At 34.8% G+C, this 13,851-nt stretch overlaps 1 protein-coding gene and 1 long non-coding RNA gene across 2 annotated transcripts; both read left to right on the top strand.

The window, feature by feature from the left end:
• Nucleotides 1-281: 281 nt before the first annotated feature.
• LOC110910732 lies at nt 282-2,157 on the top strand. The gene is made up of 2 exons (XR_002576427.2): nt 282-464; nt 1,532-2,157. It is a non-coding gene; the product is annotated as an uncharacterized LOC110910732 (long non-coding RNA).
• A 3,579-nt stretch (nt 2,158-5,736) lies between these two features.
• Nucleotides 5,737-9,616, top strand: LOC110913307 (protein FAR1-RELATED SEQUENCE 5-like). Its single transcript, XM_022158148.2, has 5 exons — nt 5,737-5,755; nt 6,593-7,427; nt 7,679-7,937; nt 8,104-8,673; nt 8,796-9,616. Exons 1-5 carry the CDS (start codon nt 5,737-5,739, stop codon nt 9,513-9,515), a joined length of 2,403 nt encoding a protein of 800 aa, XP_022013840.1. The 3' UTR covers nt 9,516-9,616.
• Nucleotides 9,617-13,851: the final 4,235 nt, after the last annotated feature.

Raw genomic sequence — 13,851 nt, 5'->3', positions numbered from 1 at the left:
CATGAAGTAAATATAATTACGCGACCTACATATATAGTTGTATCTATCTATACCATATATAAAAAAGAAAACCTTCAAGAACACCCATGTCATTCTCTGATGTCTCTCCTCACCCTTATTTTCTCAAATCTTTCTCCTATTAAATAATAATTTTTATTCTTATCTCTCCTATTAAATAATGATATTCAAATTAAGGGGAGGGTTTAAATGAGAACATCCATCTTTTATGAGAACTATGAGAACACTTCTCAGCCAATCAATTTTGTTTCCCTTTATTTAAATTTAAAGGGTAATCTGGTAAATAGCCTCTTATGTCATAAACAGAGACTTTTCATCTCTCATCTCTTTCTTCCCTGAGAAATTTCACAAAGAGGGATTCCATGATTACACACAAAGCAATTCCGTGATTACAAGTAGGGTGATTCCAAGTGTTATAGTGATGATTCCATGTGTTCATAATCCAGGTTGGTTTACTCTGTTCTTTTTCCCATCAATTTCTGAAATCACTACTATTGTTAGGGTTTGTAGGGTGTGTGTAATTGGGGGAGTGGTAGAGAAGATTTGCTTGATCGTAGAAATTTTATAGCCTAAGATACATAGAAGTTTTAGATAAGCTTTTGTTTCCTTTTGAATTTAGGATTCCTAGATTTCCAAATTGAATATAAAGGGTGTGGTCATCGAGGTCTTGTAGACAGTGTAATTCAAGGTTGAGGATGATGCAACTGAAATTGATAACAACCGGTCTACTTCTTTAATACTGATTGTATCTTTGAAACACATTTTTTTGCTACACACAATAAGCTCTGAGCAAAAATGGATTTGGATTTTGGGGGTGATGGGTTTCAATTTTAAAAGTTCATATATTTTTTTATGGTTATGTTTATCTTTGGCAACACTCAAGACAAAAATTTTTGATAATTAATTTTTAAGTTGGATTAAAACTGAAATTTTGATCAGTGTTAGGTATTAGATTTATAATTACACTATTTGAAAAACATATATGGTTCTTTTTGAAGATTTCATTAGTGTTCAAGTTTGGAGTGAATTTAGTTGCATATACACTTTATCTTTGTGGAGTAGTCTGATTGATTATATGAGTAATTGTTCATTGTCACATATTTGTGAATGTTTTACATATATGCAGCTGATTTACACGTGTATAAGTTGGTCAAGGTCACATATTTATGTATGTTTTACATATGTGCAGTTGAATTACACATGTGTAAACTATTCTCCATCATATGTGAAATTGAATCACTCATGTGTAACCTATTCTCAGTCACATACGCATTCTTGTTTTACATATGTGTAGTTGATTACACATGTGTAAACTATTAACTGCCACCTATATGTATATGTTGTATATATGTGCAGTTGAATTACACATGTGTAAATTGTCCCATGTCAAATATTTGTGTTTATTTTACATATGTGCAACTGCATTAAACATGTGTAACTTCTTCACCGTCCCATGTTCTAATTAAACTAAGATAGTATTATTCATCGCTTCACTTGACCCATTAACTCTCAGGCATTGTTTTCTTGCTGTTGAGAAATACCGGAGGACATCATTTATATCACTCATTTCTTCTAAACAGCTTATGGAATACGTTGTCTTGGATGTCAATCTCGTTTCATCTAAAGTCCATGTTGGAGGGTCAGAGTATGTAATGGCTGATGCACAAGTGGCTTGTGTGACTAATTTCGAGAAGAACGATACCATGTTTAATGTAAGGACTCATCTAGGATATCTGTTATGCTCTTGGTTACGATTTGCATGCAACTAACAGTAATGACATGGAGGTAGATAAGTATAAAGATCTTGTAATTCCAAAGGTTATTTTAGTCAAGAAAAAGCTACGAGGAAAGGTTGAAAAAGAAGCGTGGAAAGCCTCATTCTTTGAAAGCTTAAATCACTTAAGATGTAAAATAGAATTGAAACTGGCTACCATGATTTACGGAACAAAATCGAAGTGAGTAAGGTAGTCATTGTGATGACGAGAGTCATAGTGATGAAGATAGTAATGGTGAATGCGGTTTCTTTTTTATTTCTCAAGTTTTAGTTTAAATAATGTTTCCTGTTTTTTTGTTTCCTTATTTGTTATTAAATTCTATCTCTGTAAGTGTCTATTTTACACAAGTATAAGTGTTACACAACTATAAGTGTGTTTTACACATGTGTAAATCTCATGTATTCTTATGTGATTTACACATGTGTAAATTTTTCACTATGCAAAATTCTGAAGTATTATATTGACCAACAAGTAGGATTTAAACCAACATAACATTATTCGAAAATCAAAAGCATTATCTTGCCAAACAAGTCATAATTATTGACATATGATAAACATGATAACATAAAAACGAAAGTTATAATCCTTGATATGTACGCTAACCAAGGTAACATAGAAACAAATCATAATCCATAATATCATCTAGTATTTTTCTTGTTTGGTCTCATTTCAAACTCTAATGCTTTCTTGATCACATCTTCTCAGTGAATATTCACTTTCGAAAGTACAATGTCTGCAACATATTTCTTTCTAAGAAAATTTAGTTGTGATTATTGTCTCTTTCTTTTCTCAGTTTGAAACCGCATTCTCTGTTCTTCACACGTCCTTCCTTGTTGGTTCCATGTGTCTCATCAAAAAACACTCCACAATAAATATTGTTTACCACTCCTTGACGCTTCTGTTAATGAATAGAATGTAATCGAACAACATTTTTAATATGTAAACACCTTACACATGTGTAAAAGCTTACTTAGACATGTATAAACATCTTATTTACACATGTGCAATTGATTAATTACACAAACGCAACAATCACTAAGATGATTTACACATGTGTAAACTGCTTAATTACACAAATCAATAAGAACTACGATAATATACACATGTGTAAACAACTTAATTACAGATAATATACACGTGTCACAGTTGTTTAATTACATAAATGCAATACGAACTAAAGTGATTTACACGTGTAAAAAGCTTACGTACACACGTGTAAACATCTTATTTACACATATGTAAATTACTTAATTACATAAATTCAATATTAACTAATATGACTTACACATGTGTAAACCTACATATGTATGATTATTTTATTTAAATTTGTTTTATAATACATACACATGTGATTAATTACACAAATGCAATAAGAATTAAGATTATTTACACGTGTAAATAGCTTAATTACACAAATGTGATGGGAACTAAAATGGTTTACACGTGTAAAAAGCTTACTTACACATGTGTAAACATCTTATTTACACATGTGTAAATTGGTTAATTATAAAATCCAATATTAACTAAGATGATTTACACATGTGTAAACCTACATACGTATGATTATTTTGTTTTATAATACATACATTCACATGTGATGCTTTCTTGAAGTTTTGTTGACCTTACTTCTCTCACCATGTTAATCATCTTTTTTTCCTTTTCTAGTTTCTTATTCTGTGATGCTTTTATTAATACAATAGAATGTAATCACAACTTTATTATATTGTTTTATGGTCTATGAAAATACTATTTTCATACCCAATTGCTTTTCGACTTCAACATCCATTTCTGACAATGTATTCACTCGTTCTATGCTCAATGATAAATCAGATATTTGTGACCAAATATCGACACAATTTATTGTTTGTTTTCAACTTGATATTCAAGTGATTGTTTGATTTAAATAAATGCAAGTTTATGTCTTTACTTGCCTGTTGGTTCAATGTATTGAGAATCCTCATCATAACATTCAGCTGGATAACTTCACAGTTGGATCCTTAATGTTCTCGGACTTTTACAACCTGCAAATATAGTGTCTTAATATATCATATAGCCAACAATATATATATATATATATCTTTAGGATGCCTACTTTTCAATTCGGTCTTCATTTTTCTTTTCTATTTTTTTGAACGGCCAACAGAATCAATCTCGAGCACTCTCGGGGTACCCACCGGACCAAACGGAGTACTCCGAGAGTAACCCGAGTCCACCACCAATTCCGGGGAAAACAAGGTAACCCGCCAGTTTTGCTCAAGGATCGAACCCAGGTTTCCCTGGGTCTCCTATCATTGCCCACGACCTCACTCTGCACCAAGTGGGAGTTAAACCTGCATCTCCCAAGAGAAATGCAAGCATTCCACCACATGATCTAGAGATCATTGGCGTAGACACTACTTCACCCTTAAATCCCAGCGCCATCAACCAGACTCGATCACATATTGTAATTCATATAACAAACATTCATTTATACTACTTTTTTTTTTATCATTACTTCACCCGTAAATCCCAACACCATCAACCATAATTAATAAGTGTTTATGGAGCTACAATCCTATATTGTATACTAAACACAAAGTTAATCATCTACCTGAATTTAGCCATAGACATTTGGGGTTTCTATCTGACCTTAGAAGCTACTCAGATCAATAAATATGTAGATTGCATTCTATTTTTGCTAAACCCTATAATCTCGTTATCAATATCTGCATTCAAATACCAACATTATTGAACAATTAAAGATTAAAACCACCAAAATCACTTACCTATCCTCAAAATACCGCAAATTGATACAATAGAGCATCGATATACTTATATCTTTGATTGTTATAAAAAAACAAACCAACTGGTTGTTAAAATGCCAAACCATTGTCTATGTGTAAGCTTACATAATCTATCACTTTTCGATACCAAATAAAAAACTCAGATTCCTTAAGTAATCATTTAAAACACAAACCCTAACTTTACACCAAACACGTCAAGAACCAGATCTTTATTTAACCTAGATATGTATCAGATTAATCAAACAACAACGCAATTTAGAAACATGTAAAACTGTCATAATATAGCGATTACGAATCAAAATTTTCTAAATTACATACCAATTACGAGCCTGAAACATCACCTACTCTTCCGGTGAGTATGGTCAATCCGTCAAGAAAAACCAGATTCAGGTAAACCCTCATTTAACTAAACTCAGAGAATAGAAATCATACCTGATTAAGAACATCATGCTCTACATAATTTTCATTCACTGTTGCTTTTTATTCCTTAAAACCCTAGATTACTTCTAATTTGCAAGTTTATATCAGGAGGTAGAAAACGCGATTTGGGGTTTTGGAAGACTTCATTTGATTTGCTGAGGAGGAAACGTGATTTGGATTGATTTTTTGATGGTTAGGGAAGTGCGATTTTACCTTGTTGCCCTTTTAAGCCTTTATTTATAAGTTTCTCCTCAATTAAACCCCCAATTAATCTTAGCCATTGATTGGGGATAATCTATGGATGGAAATTGTTCCTAGTGTTCTCACAAAAATGGATGTTCTCAAGATAACCCTCCCCTTCAAATTAATATATATATATATATATATATATAGGTTTGAGATCCTGTACAAAGGGCACAATTTGTAAGAAGTGTAAGAAATATTCCTGGATTGACAAGTGTCCATCCTCTTAATTAATTCAAAAGGGTAGTTTTGTAATTGCACATTTTATCAAATAATTCAATTCTGCGATAACTGTTCCCAAAAATAACCGTCAACGAGATTGTTTAGGGATTGGATCGAATTTTTTAATTCCCTGTAAGATACAATACGATTGTGTTATACTTATCTTTCAATCATCGTTAATTATAAATACATAAAGGATTATCAAATCGATATCCCCATTCCAGTTGTTTAAAGTCTGCGCATTTGTTCGAGTTTGGTGTTTTATATAAATTTAAATGGATTCCGGAGATGCAGGTTAATTTGTATAATAGTGTTTTAATCTCGTAATAGTTAGCATGTTCTAATAATTAGTAGTTTTTGTTCCTCGTTTTGTTGTTTATTTTTATCGTTTTTTCTGGACATTACTCTTTCTTTGATTTTGATTGTATGTAGTGTTTTATACTTTTAGCTGTTTAGGGTGATTGTTATTTTAAAGTTTCTGTATTGATTGAGTTTTGTAGTGTTATATGTATGATCCGTAGTGTTTTATTGTCTATTTATATATGCAAGATCAATTTTCTGTTTTATTGTTTTTAGGAGATTGATAGTGTTATATGCATGATCAATATTCTGTTCACACATCATATTTACCGTTCATAGTGTTTTATAGTCTAATGGTATATGTAAGATCAATTTTCTGTTTTATAGTTTTCCCGATGGATAGTGTTATATGCATGATCGATATTCTGTGCAGACATCATATTTACCTTTTCATAGTGTTTTATACATTGGATTGCTTACCTCTGTTTTAGTAATTTTTGTTGTTGTTTGTTATAGTGTCATATGTAAGAACAACAGGGTTAGATTATATTCACACATCTGAATCCCCATTCATAGTGTTTTATACATTTAGTTTTATGTTCTAGTCCTGTTCTAGTGTTTTATAATTTAAAAAGTTATTTTTTTATCAGATGCATAGTGTTTTAACTTCAATGTGTAGTGTTATATTATATATAGGGATATTTATTTTTTTTCATAGTGTTTTTCCCGCCCCAAATACTGTTTTATAGCTGACAGATAGGGTTATTTATTGATATAGTGTTTTTTATCAATGTATCTATAAAAGACTGATTTGTCTCTTTTTTGTTGTAGATATTCATACATACCAACCCGTTGGCAATGTTCAGGTGTCCCCAAATTCTGGAAGGAGGACATTTATTCCAGACGTTGATGATTTGATTAAACCTCAGATGCATATGACGTTTGATTCGCTGGAAAATGCATATCTTTTTTACCAAAGATATGCTAAGGCGGGAGGTTTCACAGCTAGGAAGGGTACTCAATATGAGCCTCGAAAGGGTTTAATACATAATAAATGGTTCGTATGCTCAAAAGAGGGTACTAAACCCTTAAAGGCGATTGACTCGACCCAGGAAGCTGGTAGTTCTAATGTTAACTCGAAGTCTAAGATTACTCGCAGGGTTCCTTCTATAAGGACCGGATGTGAAGCGTGCATTCGGGTTAAGTTAATGAAACCGGATAATCTTTACGTGGTTTATTACTTCGAGGAGTCGCATAATCACTCATTTGTTGCCGAAGATGACAGGTACTTGCTTCCTGAAAACAGATCTATGAATTACGTACAGGAAGAAGCCGTGAATGCTTTGAGTGCCATAAACGTTGGTCCAGTTAGAGCGTTTAACATTATGAGGACTCTTTATGGAGGTTTCGATAAGGTAGGCGCAACTAAAGTTGACTTCAAGAACTTTAAGAGAGACTTAAACAGGTATATAGCCGAGTACGATGCTGACATGGTTATCAAACGCCTAAGAAGGAAGAAAGAATTTATGCCCAATTTCTCTATGGAGTACCTTACAACTGCCGATGGTGTTTTACGTGCTTTGTTCTGGGCCGATGGTGATACAAAGAGAAATTATAATATTTTTGGGGATGTTGTGTCGTTCGATGCCACTTATCGTCGTAACAAGTTCGTATCCTTCCTTTGTTTCTAGTTACATTACATCCATATTAGATACATATCATAGTGTTTTATCAGCATGATAATGTCTGTATAGTGTTTTGGTATATACATGAAAAGACTTGTAACTTCTATCTCATACTAATAGTGTTTTAAATTGAAAATATTTAAAAATGTATGTTGTTTCTTTCATGTTTTTAATACTGTATGTTTTTTACAATATCAAATCAGTGATCACTCCCGTATTTTTTTTTGTGTAGGTACAAAATGATGTTCGTTCCTTTTACCGGCGTTGACAATCACTATCGCAATGTTACCTTGGGTGCTGCTATTATAGGGGATGAAACTGCCGAAACATATAGCTGGTTGCTCAACGCATTTCGGCAGGCGTTTGGGCGCGCACCACCCGTGATTGTAACCGATCAAGACCCAGCGATGAGGAAAGCTATTCAAGATACCTGGCCTGAAAGTAGGCACAGGCTTTGCATGTGGCATATAATGGAGAAACTCACTACCAAGGTATATTAAAATCATAATTATGTTTTACTCCGATATTTATTTTTATTGGAATATGTCTTTTTTTGTTTATTGATGTCGTTTTACTTTTATATAATGTTTTTATCAGCCTTTATCATGTATTTTTTTTATATTTAATTTTTTTGATGGTTGAATTGTTGTTTTTTAGGTTGGCGCCAACCTATGCAATAGCACTGATTTTAAGAAGAGGTTGTGTGATATTGTTTGGACCGATGCCTTACTGCCAGAACAGTTTGAAAATGAATGGGGTGTTATATTGGCTGATTTTGATTTGTTGAATCATGAATGGTTACAGTCAATGTATGAGATTAGGGATACATGGATCCCTGCGTATTATCGCGATCAACACATGTCTGGGTTGATGCGTACCTCATCACGTTCGGAGAGTGAGAACCATTTCTTTGGGCAGTTTTGCAACCCGAATTGTACCCTGGTTGAATTTTTGGGGCATTTTGATTCTGCAATCGAAGCCCAAAGGCATGAGCACAGGAAGAATGATCACGATACTAGGCACACGAACCCCCAAATACTTGCAAAAGAGTTTGTCTTAGAGCAACAGGCGGCAAACATATACACACGGACAATTTTCTTTGATGCGCAACTCGAAATTCAGACAGCCATTAACAAGTGTGCTGTTGGTAAATGGGAGGATAGAGAGGATAACTTTGTGAACTTCTCTGTGAAGGACTTTTCTCAAGCGTGTACTTCATTTTTTCAGGTAAATATAGGATGTAACGATTGTTTGTTTATAATATTTCTTTTGTGCATGGTGTTTTATATTATAGTTTTGATTTAGTATATATTTTTGATCTCATTTTTTTTTCTTTTTTTATGTATTAGGTTATGATGCGGCAGCTAGACATGACCGTTAGTTGCTCATGCAAAAGGTATGAACAGTTTGGGCTTCTGTGTGCGCACATTTTTTGCGTTTTGCGGCTTCTTGATATCAGGCAGTTCCCTGAAAGGTACATAATGCGACGTTGGACAAGGGAAGCTGTTCCTAACAGTGCGCCTGGAGCGATAATGGGGATTAGTGAAAGTGATGATCGGTACCAACAAGTTAATGGTGTTGTAAGGGAGATAACAAGGTCAGCCGAGTCTCTTATCAACAGGTTGGTATATAATTTTGATGCGTTGTGTGCGTTTAGGGACTATGTTGGCCAGTATCAATCTACCGCTGATCAGGCAGTCGTGAACGCCCCCCCTAGGAGTCGTCGCGATAGGTTTGCTGAAATAACTGGATACACGCAAGAAACACCTGTAACTGTTCGTATGCCGAAAACCGTGAGATTTAAAGGTATGGGTAAACCTTCCAGAATGAAGAGTAATCGTGAAATTGCCATTATTCAATCTGCGAAGAAAAATAAGGGTCGCGAGTGTGGTAATTGCAAACGTGGGGGCCATAATAGACGTACCTGCACGTACCCGGCAAGGGAAAATGCCGACGACTCCTCAGAAAGCGATGAAGCGGAACCTGAAGGAGACGACGAAGAGGAGATAGAAGATGTGGTGGGTGAAGAAGCCGACGATGAGGAGCTAGACGATGAAGAGCAAGAGTAGTTGATTACTAATTTATGCAAACATTTGAGTTTTATTTCTATGTTTTTAATGACGTTTAATTTTTTATCTTGGATTCCTTGTGTTTGACGTTGGTATCTCTTAATGACCAGTTTGTTTGATCATATTTTATAAATATAGTGTTTTATAAATGATTTGTAGTGTTATATTACAGGTACTAAAATTATTGTAAAGTTTGTCATGTACTTATAGTGTTTTTATCTATAAGTATAGTGCTAAATGCAGCAATAGTGACCTGCAGTATGGTCTTATTGTCATATACAGTTAGTTTAAGGTCTGCCATTTACTATATAGTGTTTTAACTATAACTATAGTGTTATATTTTTTTTGCTTTTGTTTGTTTGTCAACATGAATAGAAATTGTAAGTTTTTTTAATTGACATACATGAAGTCTTTGGTTTTCAATATAGTGTTTTTTATATATTTGAATGCAGTGTGTTATCATAGGTTAAACGGTGTCAACAATAATCACGTGAAAAAATCACTTAATTGCTGTCAAATTATTAATGCAGGGTTTCTCCGATGTTATATAGTGTTTTATAACTGATTTGTAGTGTTTTATTATAGGTACTACATTTAGTTTAACATCTGACTGGGACATATAGTGTTTTATCTACAACTGTAGTGTTTAATGCAGTATGTAGGGACCTGCAGTTTGCTGATATTGTCATATACTGTAGTTATAGTCCGTTAGTTACTTATAAATGCAGTGTTTTGTAATGAAATATAGTTTTATATTAACGTAAACAGACCACTACCATCCCTTTTCCAAAAGTGTTTGTACCATGACACCAGGCTAATATCTAAATAAAAGTGTTTGCACCAGACAAAATTAAACCAGTCTAATTATAACGTGTATCAAAACATTTCAGAACTATTTGCTATTCTTCAGACAATCGTAGCTCGATCCTTTCCTTTGCAGTCTTAGCATTTTCCAGTCTCTCATGTTGACTCTTATTTGCATACTCATGTACTTCTTGCTCCACTGTAGACCGCATTGAGTTGATGTCACTTAACAAGATTTTTGATAAGTACTTTATTCGCAAGTCACTTAGTTCTATCGATTGTTGTTCCAACACCTCCCCCGTGATGTCCCGCTCTGGTGATAGCCCGCAGTTCCATTCGCGCACACTTGTCCCTAGTGAACACAAATGCAAACCAACTTAGCGTACATGCCAGTATCAACTTTAATAATAAAAGTATAATTACAATAACACCTTTAAAAGTCTCCATATGACGCATGACGAATATTCCACAATCTGTTCCGTTATACAATGTTTGCCACGGGAACTTCAGACTAACCGGTGATGTTGATCGCAGTTTTTTAGCAACTGCAGGAGAGTGGTTTTTGACATACGAGCAGAATGCATTGACCTGCGAATTTTATGACGTCAAATCGGGATTTTTTTAAAGTTATACTTATTGTATGTAAACTAACTTTTTTTTGATAGTAGTGTTCTTACAACTTTTTCTATGTAGCCGCTGTATCGTACGTCGATAGGGACATCACCCACGATATTGTCGATAACCAAGATTTGTGATTGTGCTAGATTGAAGAATACTAGAATATAGTGTTTATTATACAGCACCGGCACGAATACCATCTGGAAGTTTCTGATGTCCGTGCTATCTGCTTGGCCTAGTATTGTTTCCATCCGGCTACCGAACATCAAGCTTCTGTATTCATCGGTCCCTTCAAAATCGCCTGCCACCTGTTTCATAACAAATCACAGATTTTAGTTTATATAAGCTAATTTGTCCGTTTGTTATTTCGACCATATTTAAAAAACTGGGTTATAAGCTGGGGGTGTAGTGTTATAAGCTGTTCTTATGTATCCAGGCATAATATAAGCTGGGGGTTGTAGTGTTATAAGTTGTTTTATATGATTCATTGCAGCACATAGTGTTATAAGTATTTTCTTTAACTTTTAGTTTAGTATTGTGGTGTTATAAACTTTGTCTGCTTTATCAACTGCTCTGCCTTATCATGTAGTGTTTTATAAGGTGTCACCATCTACAACCATTTTCATATAACACTCCACAAACAACAGAATTCTGTAGTTTTATGCAAAATATTATTCATAAGTGTAGTGTCTTGTGCAACTCTGTCATTATCTACAGCCGTGTACATCATGTTGTGTTTTATGCATAATAATATTCATAAGCGTAGTGTGTTGTGCAATACTGTCCTTATCTACAACCATTTCCAAATAACACTCCACAAACAACAGAATTTTGGTGTTTTATGCAAAATAATATTCAGAAGTGTAGTGTGTTGTGCAATACTGTCATTATCTACAGCCATTTACATCCTATAGTGTTTTATACATATAAAGTGTTTTATGCAAAGTTTAGTGTTTTTTTGACCTAACCTATGTACTAAAGTATTCATTAACATAACAAGTATTATCAACTGGACTGCATTATCATGTAGTGTTTTTATAAGGTGTGAAAAGTGTCTGACCAACATTCCAGCATTGCAAAACAGCCTCGCGGGGGTACCAGGTGCCCTTAACCGTTCCTCGTTGTTAAGGACCGCCGCCCAAGCTGAGATAATATCTGCATCCAAGCATAATGACGGGTACATCGTCTCAAACGAGCCTCTCAGAATCGAGACACCTGCTGGGCAATCGAATATAACATCCCTACGTGATAACATGAAACTCATTCAATAATTAACAATCAAATTTGTTCAAATATTTAATTTTTTTTGTTGTTGTCGATGCCTACCATTTGTTTCCCTTTCCGCTCAGCATACAGCTAGCCAATGCAGATTCCAATTGTTCTCGCTTATCTGTTAACGAAACCACACGCTGGACGTACGGTGACCTGAAAACATCTGGAAGGTTGGTGTTTCTTTTTGGCCTCCGGAGTTTATATTGCAGTAAGTCGTTTCGTCCATGTTCAGTGTCGGGAATACTTGAGGTTGTTGCGACGTTGTCCAGTTCACTTTGCAAGTTTACTGGTTTGATCCCGATTGCTTTCGATTGTGTGCCTGGGTGTCGTACGGATTGTAATGCAGATATCAGTTCATCTATTTCTGCGCAAACTGACGAAGTCATGGGCGAGAAAGGAGATTGAGTACCTTGTGTCGATAGTCCAGTGTTTTTGACAGCTGTGGGGGTTTTTTCTGACACTTCATCGCCTTCCTCAGTATCCGCAATGTCCTTTAGATGCTTGCGGACACTCGCAATCCATGACGTTTTCCTACTCAATATCTGTTCACTGTTGGGGTGCAAACGTAAAGCTTCTCTCATTGCATTTTTTATCTTCTCAACGCAATCTTCAAATTCATTAAGTGCATCATCCAGATTTGTCGCCATATTCTGCTAACCAAATTATAAAGTGTTATGCAAAATGTTGTCAGATTTATATAAGTATAGATACGCCTGATATTATAGCAAACGTTAAAAAGGTTATCAAGTGGTGTACCTCTTCAGTATCTTTTTCTTCTTGTGAGTACACGGGCGGTGTCCCATACTGTGATACCATCGGTATCCGAAATTCGCCGTCTGCCCCAACTTGACATACAAACGGCAGCTCCTGTGTACTTGGCTGTGACAGCAGATAACTCTTGCAATGTTTATATATTCCCATATGGTCGTCGTCCCCTTCTTCGTACGGTCCGTATTCTTCGTTGCCCTCATCCTTGTTGTCATCCGCACGTTTTTCTGCTGCCGTTTCAACTACTTTAGCGCTTGTTGATGCTGATTTTTTATCATCACTTATCTTCTTAACCTTTTCACTCATCTGATTTTCTGCATCTTCATGAACTTTGGGTATCATTGGGGTGTTGTGCTTTATGTGAGAATCCCAAAGTACGTCATCAAGTTTTCCGAGCAGTTCGTCAAGCATCCCGTCATCTATCAATTCAATCGGATGACATCCCTTCTTAGTACGCTTCAAAGCATCCCTTTGGTCGTACGCGTATGCAGCCTGCACATATAAGCATTAAATTATAAGTATTATGTACACCTGTTTTCTGGTTATGCATGCTTGTTCATAGTGTTTATACTATTTGACTGCAGTGTTTTACGAAGTCAACTGATGCAGTGTCTTAATATGATGGTACTGTTCAAAAACAGACCTGTATGTACTACAATATATTTGACTGTAGTGTTATCTAAGGTAGCATAGTGTACTACGGCTCGACTGTAGTGTTTTACATAGTGCACTGATGCAGACTCTTAATATGATGTTACTGTTACATAGTACACTGATGCAGTCTCTTTACATATTGAATTTTGTATTCAAAACATGCTTCTTTGTAATACAATACATGTGTCCGTAGTGTTATACTTTGTGACATAGTGTATGC

This window comes from Helianthus annuus, chromosome 15 (assembly GCF_002127325.2).
Source record: "Helianthus annuus cultivar XRQ/B chromosome 15, HanXRQr2.0-SUNRISE, whole genome shotgun sequence".
NCBI classification, from domain to species: Eukaryota; Viridiplantae; Streptophyta; class Magnoliopsida; order Asterales; family Asteraceae; genus Helianthus; species Helianthus annuus.
Note: the sequence above shows the minus strand (reverse complement) of the source record. Positions and strands in the feature narration are given on the sequence as shown.